At 31.3% G+C, this 18,032-nt stretch overlaps 1 protein-coding gene across 1 annotated transcript; it reads left to right on the top strand.

Annotated features, from left to right (window-relative positions):
- The first annotated feature begins 338 nt into the window (after nt 1-338).
- LOC114260667 (transcription factor RF2b) lies at nt 339-7,643 on the top strand. The gene is made up of 4 exons (XM_028200819.2): nt 339-1,108; nt 3,893-4,025; nt 5,307-5,391; nt 7,123-7,643. The coding sequence occupies exons 1-4, from the start codon at nt 618-620 to the stop codon at nt 7,533-7,535; spliced, it is 1,122 nt and encodes a 373-aa protein (XP_028056620.2). The 5' UTR covers nt 339-617; the 3' UTR covers nt 7,536-7,643.
- Nucleotides 7,644-18,032: the final 10,389 nt, after the last annotated feature.

The following is an 18,032-nucleotide window of genomic DNA, read 5'->3' as shown; positions in this document are numbered from 1 at the left end:
ATTTGAATAAATAGTCAAAAAAATTTAAACAGATAGATATAAATTTAAATAGATAGTCAAAAAAGTCAACAGATACAAAAAAGGTCAACAAATAAATTATGGATAAAATTGGAAACTTTGTCCTCTAAAACCAACCAAACGACTTCTAACCAAACTATTTTACAAAACATTTTAATGTCTCACCAACAATAAATATCCAGCAGATTTTAATGTCTTAGGCAATTACTAGAATAGAATTTTTAAAAATAGACAAAAAAAAATATCAAATGCAAATTCCAAACATTATTCTAATTACAAGTGTGGATTTAGAGTTTATCGTTGCTAGTGCATCGTTTTCAAATTCCTTTTTTAGAAAAAAAATAATCCCAAAAATCTCCAAGTCTGTTTGCAAAATTGTCAACACAAACAAACAAAACTCTGAATGAACAACGTTAATGCATAATCGAATTGGCGGCAACAACAAAACCACCACCACCAACTCTGCAATTCCTCTCGTCTTCTCCATTTTCTCTCTCCTCCTCCTCCTGCAATGTTGTTAATCTTCAAACCACACCACAAAAAGCTTCTCTCATTCAAAAAAAACCATATACAACAGCATGTAATTCCCAATTTTCTCAATGGATGTTGAAGACCCATCATCATCAAACCCTAACCCTAACAACCTTAATAATAATAATATTGCTAATTATTATTATAATTATAATAATTGTGATGTGAATCCAATCCCATCACGGCCACAGATTCGGTTGTTGTTTGGGAATTCCGACGCCGCAGCAGCCTCTGTTTTCAGGCGGGCCCACTCCGATGGAAATTTCCGGGTCGCCGCCGCAGACAACGACGGCGGCGAGGCATTCAATGGCGGTTACACGGCGGATATGGGGTCGGAGGATGACCTCGTCTCCGCATTCCTCGACATTCAGAAGCTCGGCCGAAATGAGGACGACGGCGCGTCCGAACATTTGATGGATCACGGTGGCGGTCTATCGGAGAAGAGGTTTCGGCGGTACCGGAATAGCAGCTTGTCGGAGGGGTTAGGTGAAGCGAACAAGGCAATGCCGCCGGAGAAGTTGGCTGAGCTTTGGGCTGCAGACCCCAAGCGTGTTAAGAGGTGTACATTATATATCTTCTTCACATTTTTCTGTGTTTGTTTGCATATTGTATGTTTTATTAATAATTTGGGTATTAAATTGAGCAAAACTAATGCAGATGCTATAAAAATTTTAAAAATATTCAAGATAAAATATATATTTCAATGTAAAAGAGATGAGAAGATTATTTATTTGATTCATACTACTAACGAATTTATGATGAAAATGTGGTCAAGCCTTACACGAATTAAAATTTTAAAAGAGTTAGCGTAATTATGTTAAATTTATGAAGCTTACTTGTAAATTTTTTTCTACAAATCTCAATGTAATTTATCCTAATAATTTTATAGTGATTAAATTTAGGTACTCCCTCCGTCTCAAAATATTAGTCCCTTATTCTATTTTTCATTGTCCCAAAATATTAGTCCCTCTTCAAAAATCAAGTACAAAAATAATATAAATTTCCTATTTTACCCTTCTTTTAAATTAATAAACAACATAAAAAGTACAATTATGCATTGATATTCTCAAAAAATGTACTATCAAAAGGATAATTTTGGAAAATCAACTTTTTTCAAATGCAATAATTGTACTACCAAAAAAAGTTGAATTCCCCAAAAGGTACCATTATTTTGGGACGGAGGAAGTATTAAACTTGAGTACACATTGAAACAAATACCCAAGAGTAAATTTAGTATAAAAAAAAGTTATATAAGAATTGCATTGGCAAAACTATAATAGGAACACCAAAAAGAAAGAATTAATAATAAGTTTTGGCAGAATATGTTATTTTAACCGCCTTTTTCCTTGGGAAAATAATTCAGAAATATATTCATTTTGAATGAGCTCACACTTTACCTACTACTACTACGATATAAATAAATTTCAACTTCATTCTAAATGAACCCCACTCCACAAGGATGAATGCAATTATCTTCTTACACTTTAGAGTAAATTTTTTAGTTTGTGGCATTACTTTTCATTTTGAATTTATTTGATTGGATTATTGAATTTCTATTATATTCTTTTTCTACAATTTCTTTTCAGAATTATAATTTTTTAGTTTTCATAATAATTCCCTTCTGGTTTAGGTCAACACTTTTCTTCTCTTTTTAAGTTAGTTTTTGTTACCAAACTTCTAAATTATTGAACATCATTGAAATATCTTAGTACCATATGCTAGACTTACCTTGCATGCTAGCTTGTCATCATTTTGGACATTTATAGGCATACCAACTTTTTTTTTTTTTTTTTTGATCTGAGCATACCAACTTCATCAGAGCTTTCGATTTCATGTTGGAGGATTGGGCTATGGGTACACATATTGTCAGTTGTAGGGTTAGACTGTGGGTATCACATATTGTCGGTGGCAGAGAAAATTTTTTATTCTTAGTGGGTTACTAAACAACGAATTTTCAATAGTATTGAATTGATATTTTTCACCACAACATGGTATAAATCTACTATAGACAAAAGGTTAGGAGAATAATAACCATGAAACAAATCCATTCTGTATTAAACCCTAATAATTAATTTAGTAGATTTATATTTTTCTCAAATAAGTAATAATTTGAAGTATTGATTGAATTGAATTTGATTGAAGATATTAATTTAGTATATCATATTTTTTCAAATGAAAGAGCTAATGGAGTCATTTTACAATGGATCTTAGAATAGAACATAAAAACTTTTGAACTAGCCTACCAATTCTCCAAAATTCCAGTGGGGTCTCTTGAAACGACTCAAGAACATGTCGCTCCACCCTTGCATCTTGTCGGTATTTAGCTCTAAACAGATGTACAACTGCACATTTTGTCTTTCCTCGACAACACTTTTTTTTGGCATTTCTTTAAGTAACTCTGACTTGATATGAATTACATGTTTTTTGTACATTTGTTGGTTCTGTTTTTGCACATGCATGGTTGAACACCATCTCGGATTCTAGCTTTTTCTTGTTTGTCATATTTTTAAGTATCACTTATTCAATATTTTCATGTCTAAATTAACATCCTCATCATTATAGCTGCATTTTTGTTCTTCAAAATTTGTGTGTGGTCCACACTGTCATAATGCATAGCTGGCCTTATAAGACATATCATAGTGATTTAGCCTTCAAATTTATGGGCAGCTATCTCTATCATCACAAAAAAAAAAAAAATCCATCGGCATAACTTCAGAGTTCAAACATATGTAATTTTGTTTATTTGTCACTAGATGAGTTTCACCGGATTTTTTTTTTTTTTCACCTTAATGTTTATTTGCACAAAAGAAATTGATATTTGCCACTAGACATAAATTTCATTAGTGTTTTTTTTTTTTCCACCTTACCGCTGTGTTTGGTTGGGGGATTTGGGAAGGGAAATGGAAAGGGAAATGGAAATGAAAGGAAAAGGAGAAAGAATTAATAGAATTCCAAATCCCAACTATGTTTGGTTGTGTTGGTTATAAAATAGAATTGATGTCCTAAAAGGTATCCTATTTCTTTATTTATTTCTCACCCCCTTTCTTTTCCCATATATTTTTTATTATAACCAAACATAAATAGGATTACATTTCTCATTCCTTTTCCAAATCTCACCTCAAAAACTCCAACCAAACACAGCATACATGTGAATTTACACAACAAACACCATGTATACATGTAGAGTTCAATTTATCTACAAAATAATGGGACCCACTATTGTTTTATGTATACAACATGTTTTACATGCGCATATATATTTATGCAAGTCATACCCATTTCACCGTCCTGATTTCAAACATTTTTGGAGGTTCTATGCTAATAGGTTGTTTATTAACTTCAGGATCTTAGCAAATAGACAGTCTGCTGCTCGCTCAAGAGAGAGAAAGACTCGCTATTTATTAGAACTAGAGCGAAAAGTTCACTCCCTTCAATTAGAAGCAAGGAATCTGTCTGCACAACTCACAATATACAAGGTTTTTGTCTCACTAGATTTTTTGTATTTCGACACTTTTCTTGTAAACTAAACCTCATGTGTATGTTTGTTTTCACATGAAATTTGCTTTTTTGTTTTTGGAAAATATGCCATAATTTCAATACATTTATATGTGTGTCTGCCTTTTTTTTTTTTCTTTTTTTCTTTTTTTCTTTTACCACCGCTATAAATGTTTTAGCTGCTAATAAACGAAATAAACTTAAGCTTCACTTATACTGCTTGTAACGGTATCCATATACAAAGCTAAAACTTGTTACAATTTCAAATTGCATGGTTAGTTTTGATGCCAATTGGGATTTGTATTAGTGATCAAGGATGATCTTGCTTACAAATTGCAATCTCCTTAAATATTTGTACCTGGAATATGATTTATGCCACGGATTACCTCCTAAGGGTAATAGAGGGTTTGAAATATTGGTTCATCAATACACCGACCAATATTGTCCAATAATAGCCAATATATGACTTCAGGCCATACCGATATATATATTCTAATTTAGAACCAATGTAGAGCCTTTGTGCTAGGCAATTAGATGAAACTGTGTACTGTTTAATATTTAAACAAATAAAATGAAATAAAATAAAAACTTCGTAATGTATATAATTTGTTTCCTGCTACTTTCGTTCCTTGAAAATATAAATTGATTTGGTTAGTTAAAAGCTATGTTACACGGACTCTTCAAAATAAATGAAATACCCGTGTTGGACACCCGACACTCGGACAAGGGTATGGGATATGTGTCGACTACTTTTCAACGGACACTTCTTATATAATTGTATATAACACTATTATTATATGTTTATATTGTTGTATAATTGCTATAAATGTCTTTTTGACACTGTAAATTACATATAGCACCATTTTATCTCACATACTTTATTAAAAATATAAAAATATAACATTTTTTTTGCCGAGTCCACGCATCCTTAAATTTATAATTTGATGAGTCCGACCTCTAGATACATACCCGCACCCGACACCCGTACCCGAGTCCATGTAACATAGGTTAAAAGTCGAATTCAAGATAAATTAGAAACTTTAGCAGTCAAATCTTCTTACATCACTTCATCATCTTCTGCTATACTTGATACATGCTAAAATTTTGTAGGTTGTATTTCAAGAATTTAATTGTTATAGAAATTTATTTTTTTGTTTTTACACGAATACATTACTGAGCTTGCACAAGCACGCACGCAGAAATATACAAGTCAGCTACACAATGAGGTTATCATCTTAATTCTTTCTTGTTTTCCTATTTAGAAAGACACAACTGTTCTGATGACAGAAAATGTTGAGATCAAAATGAGGCTACAAGCTATGGAGCAACAAGCTCAGTTGCGTGATGGTAAGTTTCGTGGAAACTTCTATGTTTTACGATTATTACAAATTTTTAAAACAGAAAGAAACACCTCCTGTTGGTTGCAGTCTTTCTTGAATTTCTATGTTTAGAAGTGAGGAACTTCTCCTGTTGTTGAAAAATTGGCGACATCATGCTCTACTTTTGAGGGTGATGACGGTTCTGAGTATGCTTGTGTAAAATGATTACTATGTTTATGTGCGATAATGTAGAAAGTGACCAAATATCATTCTAATAAATGGGATTTCTTAAATCTACAAGATCAACCTTGAATCTACAGGAAAAATAAAATGAATTCTATGAAAATATCATTGATTGAATGAAAACTTACTCATAATTGTAGGCTCACTTGTATTAATAAAAAATTAAACCTAATACTTATAGAATAAGCAAGTCTAAAAAACTAAGAAACTTTAAATTGATACATAATAGGATTTCCAAGTAAAAAAGGAAATTAGAAACCTCAATTTTATGTTGTTCAGAACAAATTTTGTATTGATAGATCGACTGAAAAAGTTTTAGAAAGTTAGGTGTTGAGGGTTTAGTCAACGCAATTATAAATACTCAAATATCAAGTTGTCGTCATTGGCTCCCCTATTTTGACTCTTCTAGAATGCTTTAGGTTAAATAAATAACAAAATCTTAGTGAAAATCTAATTTTCAAAATAATAAAAATGAAAATATAAAAATTCTAAATTCTTGTTCTACATCATAAATATGAAGTTGTGCTTCCGTCATCCTTGGTTCGACTTGTGATCCTGATTCAACTCTTATAGAACATAAGTTAAATAGCAAAATCCTAATCAAAATCTAATTTTCAATAAATAAAAATGAAATATAAACATTCTAAAATTCTTGTTCTATATCAGTATAAAAAATCACACTTTTAAGTTGATATTACTAGTAATTAATCCGAACATGGAGGTGATGAGAAGTGGTCAAAGCTGTAATTGTACGTACTTATAAAGAACTCAAACATGACAACAGTATGATAATGCAATATGATAACAATTTTGCAGAGTTGTATTCCTTCTTTGCCTCCATTGAGAAATAGAACAGACTAATCCTAAGTCAAGGGTTGAGAAACTCCATGCCACTGCCAATTGAACTCTCTTACTCCTACTGCCCATGCAAGATGTGGCCCCCAAATATGTCTATGATGATCCCGCCAAAAATTATTTACCATTTTATTTGTTATCATTATATTGGTGATCTATATGAGTGTAGAATAGTTAGGATCTATTGAACCAATACATTAGTAGCAGATGAGATGATAAATAATTTTTGATACAGAAATGTGGTTCTCATAATATTAATATAGAAATGAATTTGCTAACAATAGACTTTTATATCATTGTGTTTGTAACATACATGACATGATAATACCAATCCTTGCTTCTGCTGTGTAAGTGTCTATAAAAACACCAAGATCAATGTGATCCTTTTTTGATGCTTTTATGCTTCTAAAACTGTATCTCTTGGTACAATTTATGTTTGATATCTTTCCTATGAATGAAATAATTAGACTTTGCTGTCAATTTTTTTGCTCCAAGTATTTTATAACTTAATACTTGTGGCATGAATTTTTCCCTGTTAATCTGATTATTTGGCCAAAACCTGATGAAAGAAGCACCAAACTGATTAACTTTGTTCATTGTCAAGCATTTTTTTGTCTTTCTTCCTTATTTAGGTCTCTCTTGTGGTGTTTGTTTTGCACAGCTCTAAATGAAGCACTAAAGCAAGAAGTTGAGAGGCTGAAGATTGCAAATGGGGAAATAACAACTCCAACTGAGTCCTTCAGCTCGAGAACGCCGCCCGTGCCACGCAGCCCATTAGCCCCGTGCCTTACAGCATCCTCCGCCTCGGCTTCCTCACAGACAACAAAGAACCTCTTTCCACGTCGAAAACAATCCCAGTTGCCACCATTGCATAATTCCTGGTCTAGCCTATCACCAAGTCGTGAATATCGTCGTCAAGCAAATCATCCGTGGATGAGTTCTGAGCAGAATGAAGATATTGGCGTCGTAGAGGGGACCGATGTTAGTAACAGAGGATCGAACCTTGTGAATACGGAAGCTCCTCTGGCTTCCGGCAGCGATAGTAGCTCCACAACACAGCTGCTGACTCCCTGATTTTGTAATGGTGTGCCTCTGTATATGCTATATATATATTGTTTATAAACTGAAATCAAAATTTAACTGAAACAAAGGTACTAATCTCAAGTTAGCTAATTCTTTTATTCCATTGGTATTCTATTGGGAATGAATTCTTGAACTGTTGGTTGAAGTAGATCTCTGTCTCCATATTGTGAGTTATTTTTGTATTGATAATTTATTTAATATTCTTCGGGCTGTAGTCTAATTGTGTTTACATCACATTGGAACGTACACCTTATTTGTTGGGCAAATTACGCTCTATACCTCTACACTTTATATCTAATCTCACTTTGTTTTCTCCTAATCTTTTAATTATCTCGATCAACCCTTTAGACTTTGAGTTAAATAACAATTTAGTCCACTTGTATAATATCATTTCAAAAATTAAAGGAGAACAGCCACATGATAGTAACAATGTTATTGGATCCAATTGTAATAACGTTGTTCACGTTCTATTTTGAATCTATAGTTTTTCCGTCAAATTTTAAAACAACATTATTTGACTGGATCTAATTGTAATTAGATTCAAAATGTAATGAATTGACTAAGATAATTAAAAAGTCAGTGAATAATGTGAGATTAGTATAAAGTACGCAAAGTGTAATTTGCTCTTGTTCGTTTTGACAAAGAAAAGGAATTTTTTTATTTTATTTTATATGGTTAATTGCATCCCTCAAATTAATGTGCCTAGTGGTTGTGATAATGGTAGTGTAGGTATAGCTTAATTGTGGTTGTAGGGTGGCGGCAACAGTGGTGGTGCCGTAGCAATTGTAAGGAAAGATATAATGGCAACAAGTGGTGGTGTGGTGGTGACAGCCACCGCATTGGTGGTGCAGATGTGTTGGTTAAGTAGTATTAGTAAAGACTTTGGCATACAATACATTGTTCACCTTTGAACATTTTAAAAATAAAATATCTAATTAAGCTCTTTTTTTTTTTTAACAAAAAAATTAAAAAAAAAAAAAAAACGAACAAACAAACAAACAGGTTCCATTGATTGAGCTACATTGCAGGCTTGCAGCTATGGATATAATCGGTTTGGGATGGCCGGTGATTAGGTGAAATTTTACACTAAATCAATAATGTCGGTTCTGTTATATTGAGAACCGATACAAACTGATTTTTTCACTAAAGCACACCAAGCTGCACTAATTCAAAGGTTCATCTCGGTATGATTTAATCGGTTCAAGGCCTTTCAAATTTAAATTTCTGCTTAAATTTACAGTATAGTAAATAATTTATATAAAAATATTGAAATAGAATTACAAACAAAATATAATTTGAAAATCAAAATCTTGACACCAGAGCAAAACCAAAATTTAAAACCATCATTTCATAAAGCTAAATCACAAGTCTATCAAGTAGAATTAAAACAAAAAATTGAAAACAAGATAAACATTTGCTATGGTTACATAAGCATAGTAGTAACAAAACTTAACTAAAACATATATGAGTGGTAAACTAACAACTTATCACATTGCCAATGCCTATTGTCAAATCTGAAATATTTAAGAAAAAATAAATAATTAAATGAATCAATTGAACTTTGTACTTAACCAATTGATTATATATTTAATATATACTATATTTAATATGGGAAGCTTTCGGTCAGTTTCAGTTTAATTTGGTGTATAAGGTACTAAACCGGTACTAAATCAAAAAATCGAAAAAAAAAAATTTAAAACCACATAGATTGATTCATAATAAAATACCAACTAAATACAAGCAATTCGGTTCGATTCAACCAATTTTGTCAATTTTTTTAATTTTTCTTACATCCCTACTTAGAGCAATGTGAATTGAAATTGATATAACAAAGATCAATTAGAAACAGATCCACCAACCTCAACAGAGTGATTTGTAATTTTATTTGCAAATTCAAAATTTAAATACAGCCGCAATGAAAATGAATGCCCTTCACAAATCCAAAACACTACCGTACCGTGACGAATTCAAACAAACAATGACACTTTAGCAAACACTAAAGTCTCATATATTTGAGAGTAATTATTCGGTAGTCCGGAAATGTGGCCTTGTGGTACTCGATGATAGTATGATTGGTAAAAGAGATAGAATATTGATTATTTGTGTTGAGTGATTAATGAACATGATGGAGCATAATGAATAGTAATTGGTAAGAGACTACAACCAGGTTATACTTGTTGGAAAATAATGATTTTTTGGTGATTTTAATTCAATATTAAAGTGGGTGTCAATCCTCAATTGAGGTGAAGTAAAGTGGGTTTAGATTCTTTGTAGTGAGATTTTTACACCACAAAAAGAATGGCCAAACACCATTAAGGTTTGAATGAAAAATTGACTCATTAAGTTGGTCTCATGAAAGAGGTGTTGGGAAAGATGTAAAATCTCTATCCCACATTGATTATAGAGGAGAGTATTGATGGGTACTTAAAATTCATTTTTTGCATAAGGGTGCAAGCCCTTTGGGGCATCCAAATTTTCCGAAGGAAAGGAATTACGGATGCTTCAAGGATAGACTTAGGCCAAGACTATGGTCCAAGTTGATTACGCAAAAATAGTCACGCGCTGCCCGCCAAGACCGGGCTGGATCTGGTTCCGTGGTCCGTGGGTTGTGGACTGCAGGAAAACCTAGTCTCCTCTATTGATGATGGAATTAAACCCATCAATTTTGCAGAATTAATTCTTGCATGTGTTGCAGGGGAGCCTTTTTCTCTCTTTCTCATGTTAATTCCTGCATTTGTTCCTCATATGTATAAAAGGAGTTCCTGCATTTGTTGCAGGGGAGCCTCCTCATCTCTCCTTCATATGTATGAAAGGAGACCCTCTCCTTCAGCATTAATTTTGGTTAATGCAGAATTAATTCCTGCATTTGTTGCAGGGGAGCCTCTTCTTCTCGCCCTCATGTGTATAAAAGGAGGCCCTCTCCTTCAACATTTTACCCAGAAATTGTTGTTATTTTTGTATTCCTAAGTTTTCCAGTTTTTTTTTATATTTTTATTGTGAGAGAGTACTGCAAAATTCTATTTGCCGAAGCTATTCAGTCGGTGCATTACATAGCTGGTCCAACCGTCGTATCTTGAGAGATAGAATCTGTTTTAAGGACACTGTCTAGTGCAGGCTTCGGTTTGCTTTCTTCTGCAATTTTATTTTTTATGAATTTCTGTTCTATCTATGTATAATTTCCAGCATGAAATTCAAATTGTTAAATATATGAATGTAGTTGATTTATGTTATCACACAATTTATACACCAATACTCCGAAACTATTGTATAATTTTCCTATATTTTATGACAAATTTGGAATTTCGATCATACTGTTGGAGAATAATGATTTTTTGGTGACTTTAATGCAAGATTAAAGTGGGTTTTAACCCTCTATTGAGGTAGGTTAAAGTGAGTTTAGATTTTTTATACTGAGATCTTTACACCACAAAAAGAATGACCAAAAACCATTAAATATGAATAAGAAATTGACTCATTAAGTTGGCCTTATGAAAGAAGTGTTGGGAAAAGTGTGTAACCTTCTATCCCACATTGATTGTAGAGGAGAGTATTAATGGGTATTTAAATTTCATTTTTTGCCTAAGGATGTGAGCCTTTTGGGGCATCCAAATTTTCCGGAGGAAGGGAGTTATGGATGCTTCAAGGATGGGCTTGGGCCAAAATTATGATCCAAGTTGGTTATGCAAAAATTGCCACACGGGCACACGCCACCCACCCGGATCGAGTCATGGGGCTTGAGGCTTGGTTTGGCCTAGGCCGAGTTGGTGGTCCACCAACCTAATCTTTTTGGGCCAAGATAGGTTGGTGGCTGCAGATATACACACGTGTACATATGAAGGGTGTAACTCACACACTTAAAGTCCCATCAGTTTTGGTGCATTTGTTGGGCAATTTTGCAGAGATATATTTCTACATTTGTTGCAGAAGGTTCCTCCTCTCTCCCCCTCCATGTGTATAAAAAGAAACCCATCTCCTTCAGTTTTCTACCTAGAAAATTTGCTCTCTTTTTATTCAAAGTTTTCCTCCAGTTTTTATATTCTTCCTAGTGAGAAAGTGTTGCCGTAGTTCTGTTCACCGAAGTTACACAGTAGGTGCATTGTTGTAACTGGTCTAACCGTCGTATCTTGTGAGACAAACGTTGAAGAACCTCCAGCACTCAACCGATAAGGCGGCGAATTTGTTTTAAAGACACTGTCTAGTGTAGGTTTCGGTTTGCTCATTTTTTGCCATTTTATTTTATTATGTATTCCTGTCAACCTTGTAATTGTCAACATGTTTTTGTTCTGAAATTTAAATTGGTAATTTTGAATCAATTGGGTTTATTTAATCACACAATTTTTACGACACATGCAAAGTCCGCAGCCCAATGACAGAAAATCATAGACACAACTAGTTCCCATAATTCCTCAAAGAGATGGCTTTGCTCCAATTCACTATGTGTAGAGCTCGTCGACTACTTATATCTACAAAAAATTACGTTGATTGAATATTGATAACCCCTTGATCCGAACACATTTTTAACAATTTATTTTTAAAATCATATTTACTCTTAACAAAATGTGTTCCGATCAAAAAATTACTGATATCCGATCAACGTGATTTTTTGCAAAATACTCAACGAGTTCTACACATTAAACAGTTACGCTCCAGTCCACTATGTGGACCGGAGAGAATCCTCTCCCATTTCTCAAAAAACAAAAACAGTTTCCATAATCAAGTTTTTAGTAAATTGTCAAATTTTCCAAATATTTCACTTCAAAAAAACAAAAATCCAACCCAACTTCATCTGGGTTAAGTAGTGAACTCTCTTGTCACAGTGAGCAACCTAACATCAAACATCTTCATTGCAATCTTTTCTTTGCAGAGCTCTTAGAAGAATATAAGAAAAGAACAGATAATGAGAGTAAAAAGTGAAAAAAATAAAAGTAACTTTTACTTCACTGACTTTCCTTTTACTTTTTTGCTCCACCAATTCAAAATCCAAACACAAGCTAAGAGTTGAAATACCACATAATGAGCACTTGAAATGGTTTGCTATTGTGTTGCAAATAAACATGGCAAGTTAAGAAGAAGAAAAACAAAGTTCAAAGCTTCTTTGTCAAAGCAACAAGCAACAATAAAGATGCAGTCCATTTCTTCTTCATGTGCAACACATCACATGCCTCACAATGCATGAGACTTCCTTTATACCAAATCACCGATCGACCTTCCTTTACTTCTGAAAGTAAATTTTTTAACATAATTAGTATATATGCACAAAAATTTAACCAGTATTTTTTTTTAGTAAGAATAAAAAAATGACTCAAACTAGACAGCTCTGTCCATGCCACTAGTCTGTCAATTAAGGACTCTGGCTTATCAAATTTAAGTTTACTAAATATTTGGTGTCACACTGTAAGTAGAATCAGTCAAATTGTTGCCCCTAGCCGCTTAGCATGAGGAAAAAATTTATATATTCAAAATACAGTTTTAAAAATTTAAAAATCAATTTCTATATTTGAAACAGATTTTTCTAACAAATTTTCAAAATTAAGTACAGGTGAATCGAGTAATAATTCTAATTAAGAATCTATTGTTTCGAAAAATGTTCAAATTCCTATTTTTTCAAGAATAATAACATAATTTGAACATGTTAAATTTGTACATTTTGTACATATGTATGATTTTTAAACAAAAAATGATGATATTATTTTTTCTCATAGTCAAGAAAAAAAAAATACACATATGTGTTGGGAACATTTAATTTTACAGCTTATAAACCCTATAGCCTCAGTTTTTTTATAAATACAGGAGCTACAATCAACTCATGTAAATGGAATGCCATACCAAAAGAAAAATGGACATTAATAAAACATCCAATTTTGGTTACTGGAATTGATGGAAACCATACTTCCATACAATTCAAGGCTAAAAATATAGCTATTTGGTTAAATAATAGCAAGTTCATCATACCAAAAATTTATGTTTTCCTTATATGCATATGGAGATTTCCTTCTTGGAAATAATTTTATCTATAAATACATTCCAATGTAAATACAAGAAAAAACTATTTCATTAAGCATAAACAATGTTAATTAATATTCCATTGTTAGAACAATATAAGTATATTTGTAATAAAGAGTTTGCGCCTGTTCCACGTGGTGATTTAACTCTCATCATCAAAACTATTGATGAATCACATTGAATTTATAAAATTTTAGTGAAAAATCCATTAAAACTATGGCAACTTAGTCTGTGTTATTGTAGTTTGAAATTGAAAGACCTAATGTTATTATTAGAGCAAGACCAATGATCTATACTAGACAAGATATAGATAAATTTGATATTCAACTTCAGGAACTTTTAGACAAAAAGTTAATTTAAGAAACTAGAAACCTTCACTCTAGTCCAGTTTTTATGATAAGAAACTATACTAAAATTAAAAGAGGGAAAGCCCAAAAGATAGTCGACTATAAATGGCTAAATGAAAATTTAAAATTTGATGGATATTTTATTCCAAGAAAATATGTTTTGATTAATTTAACCAAATGATCAAAAATCTTTAGTAAATTCGATTGTAAGAGTGGATTTTGCCAAATTCAATTGACTGAAAAGTCAAAAAAATTGACAGGCTTCCGTACACCTAGAGGATATTACCATTGGAATGTTATGCCTTTTGGGTTAAATATAGCACCACAGGTATTTCAACAGTGGATGGATACAATCTTTAAAGATCTAAAGGATTGTTGCATAGTTTATATTGATGACATACTTATCTTCTCCAAAACTCGGGAGGAGCATAAGAAACATTTAAAATTACTTTGAAAAAAATTCTAAAAATATGGAATTATTTTATCACCAAAAAAGATTGAACTAGAAAAATAATTAATTGAATTTTTGGAAATAATTTTAGACCAAAAAGTTTAAAATTACATGAACATATTTTGTCAAAAGTACGAGATTTTCCTGATACTCTTGAAAATATAACACAATTACAGAGTTTATTAGGGATTTTAAATTATGGACGAAATTTTATCAAAAATCTTTCAAAACTAGAAATTCCTTGGTTTACCAAATTAAGAAAAAAAATGTTCTTTTTGAATGGACCGAAGAAGATGTTGCTTTAATTAAACAAATTAAAGAAAATATTAAAATTTTACCAGACATTTATCTTCCAAAACTAGGTGATAAATTAATTTTAAAAACAAATGCCTTAGAATTATGTTAGGGATATGTTCTCAAAGCAATACCAAGCAAATTATGGCATGACAAAGAGGTACTTTTATCAGAAAATAGGATTAGACCAAGAAAACATCCAATATCCATAAAATTACAAAAGGAAGAACGAAATTATGGATACAATTTTGAAACATTTAAATCAAATGAACAGAAATATATTATTTTTGAAAAAGGAATTACTTGCAATAAAATTGGCAATAAAAAGTTTTCAGATTTATTTAGCCTAGAAAATTTTATTGTACGCACTGATAATAAGGCAGTAAGAGATTTCTTGATCAATAAAAAATCTATTGAGCAAAGAATAAGATTAGCCTGATATAATAAAACTTTTGAATATACTTTTGAGATAGAACATCTTAAAGGCACTAACAATTTTCTTGCAAATTTTCTTAGCAAGAACTGTTTTCAGAAAATTAAGCTACTAAACAAGTAATTTTAATTTTTACAGAAGACCTCTAGACCAAAAGGAAAAAATGAACAAGGGTAAACAAGTCGCACAAGGAGATTGGATAACAATTGCTAAAAAAGCAATTCACAGACAAGAAAAAATTTATGTTGTGTTCGTAGGAAGACAACTTAGAATTTACACAAAATGGAATAATTGCAATAAGCAAGTTTGAGGATTTCCAGAAGCTAGTTATAAATCTTATGATAGCATGACCAAAGCTAAAAAAGTTTTTTACAGTGCACCAGTTATGTCAATTTATCAAAATATTTTTTGTTAAATGAGAACTAACCCAGCTCTAACTAATATTCCGACATTTAAACTAGATGAATCTAAAATAAAAGTTTTTTCAACCCTGGTATATCCAGAAAAATTTATGCAGAACTCAATGGAGTTTAGAAAACTCACATTGTAGACAACAAACTGAAATTTCGAAAACACATGGGAGTTCTAGCCAACAAATTAGCTGAGCAAACAGCTAAGCTAAAAGATTTATAAAACTTTTGTTTCAATATTCTTAAACAAATGAATTGGAATGAAGATTTTAATTTTGAAAAAATAAACAACTTTCTTCAGCTATCAGATCTCATATCAGATGAGTTTTTTGATTTAGTTTTTGAATAAATAAAAAAAATTTGTGTTTTTGAAAAAGTGAACTTTGCTTCCAAACGAAAATTTTCTTTTAATAAAAAATCAAGTTGAGGATCATTGTGATGAGATTCTTTGGAAGATTCTCCTTGTCCTACTAGGTCATGAATTAACCATTGTTGAAGAACTTCTAAATCATTCCAGTTCATTAGACATGGTTGGATTGCCGTGTCAAATGGTCTTGGTTTAAAGACTTCAACGATTTTATTATCATTTGGTCTTGTTTTTGTTTCAGGAAATTTGATCAATTTGTGAATTATTTTCCAACAAATAACCAAATTATTAGGTCGAAAAATCTTTTATCGAAAATTATCGACAAAATAGGAGTATCTATCCCTTGTCGAAATAAGGCTGTTATGGTTATCTGTATTAATCCAATATAAATATATTGAATCTCAAGATATTTCTTTTTCCATCTTGCAACCTTTTTCTTATTAAAAAAGAAGAAGAAAAGAATATCAATGTTTCCTTCTTCTGACCATTTTGCTTGAGTGTTGCTATTATATTGTTCAAACACTCTTGCTGAAAAAAGTTGAAATTTGAAAGTTTGTAAATTTCTGGCACAGTAACTTTTTGCAAATTTTCAATTTTTGCTAATTCTTCTTTGATGTAAGTTTTTCTTCTCTAGTTACATCTCTAAGTCGAATTGCTTGTAATTCTTCTTGAGATATATCTTAACTATCTGTATTAGTCATCATGAAGATTAGTTCTTCATCTGAACTTTCTTCATCGCTAGAAATTTCATACAAGATTTCTTCTTCATCAGAAATTTCTTCGCTATCTATTGTTTTAAAGTCTTATTCTTCAAGAATTTTGATCATTTTCTTTGCACTTTTTTCCTTTTTTAGATATTCAGGTGTATAGTGACATTCTTCGTTATAAATGTAACATATACAAGTTTTTTTTTTCTTTTGAAACACTTATTGGTTTCTTTTTTCAAACATATTTTTTCTTTTTTGAAATTTTTTTATTATTTTTCCAAGGTTTCCATTTATATTTTCTATGTTTTTTACAAAATCCTTTTGCTTGGTAAATGTATTACAACCAATTTTTCAATTTTCTTTTAAAATTTTATCACAATATTTTTGACCATATTTTGAGTTGAAAATTTGATTTTTTATTTATTTTTTGGCCTTTGCTTCTAAACACCGATCTGCTATCAGTCTTAGAATATAATTAATGCGAAAACCAAGATTATCATATTCTGCCTTCCACATTTTTTGGAGAGAATCAGGATATGTTTTAATGCATAACTCATCCCATGGATTAGGGAGTTTATGAAAAAATTGATCTAACTAAGGTTGATTTGTTGGTACATTAATAAGATAATAATATTTTTTTAAAGTTTGAATAGTCTTCAAAAAGACAAATGTTACATAATTCTAATTTAGTCAAAATATAATTTGTATCTGCTTGCAAATTAGTATTACCTGCAAAACCACATAAATTTTCTTTTATGATTTTTGCAAATTCAGCTAATATTGTGTCAAGTGTGAAAAAATTAACTAACAAAGTTTGTTTTTTTTATTTCTTCCAATTTCATATTTTTCACACTGTCTTAACCATTGCAAAACATCTCCCTAGAGAGTTGCTCCAGCATAATCAAGGAATTTTTCCTTTGCCCAACTATTTTTATAATTGGTAATAATGATGGACAATAATTGTGCCCAATCATCAATTGCTTATGGCTGGTCCTTAAATGGGAGATGAGACAAGTCTAAATAAAGTACCATTTTTAGGTATTAGATACTTATGATTGTTATCTTTTCTAGATATTATTGGCCCATGTGTAGAATTAGAGGTACTTTTAGTGCTAATATCATCTTTAACTTCATTTGTTTGAATAAAGTCAAAATTTTCTCCATATCTCCATGTGTCAAACAATTCAGGATCAATCAGCTCTTCTGCCTTTCTTTTTCCTTTATTTACTTCTAGGGAAACATCTTGATCTATTGTTTCTTCAGATGAAGATGATTGATTATCATCATCATTAGTTGACATATTAATATCATACTTAAAATGTTGTAAAAGAGCTTCTTGTTCTAGATAAATTTGTCTTATCTGCTCTAGTAGCCTATTTTTTCATCAATACCTAAATCTAGGTCTTTATATAATTTTCTCCAATAATCCAATATTTCAACAATATTTTCATATTCAGTCCTATTATCGGTATTTAT

Source organism: Camellia sinensis, chromosome 3 (genome assembly GCF_055761805.1).
Source record: "Camellia sinensis isolate YWXY chromosome 3, ASM5576180v1, whole genome shotgun sequence".
NCBI classification, from domain to species: Eukaryota; Viridiplantae; Streptophyta; class Magnoliopsida; order Ericales; family Theaceae; genus Camellia; species Camellia sinensis.
This window is presented reverse-complemented; position numbering and strand designations above follow the sequence as displayed.

What these genes read in the sequence shown, in the direction of transcription:
- LOC114260667 (XM_028200819.2), top strand. Translation starts at nt 618, where the DNA reads ATGGATGTTGAAGACCCATCATCATCAAACCCTAACCCTAACAACCTT. An exon ending in GACCCCAAGCGTGTTAAGAG is followed by an intron (nt 1,109 to 3,892) that starts GTGTACATTATA and finishes TATTAACTTCAG; the next exon opens with GATCTTAGCAAATAGACAGT. An exon ending in CACAACTCACAATATACAAG is followed by an intron (nt 4,026 to 5,306) that starts GTTTTTGTCTCA and finishes TTTCCTATTTAG; the next exon opens with AAAGACACAACTGTTCTGAT.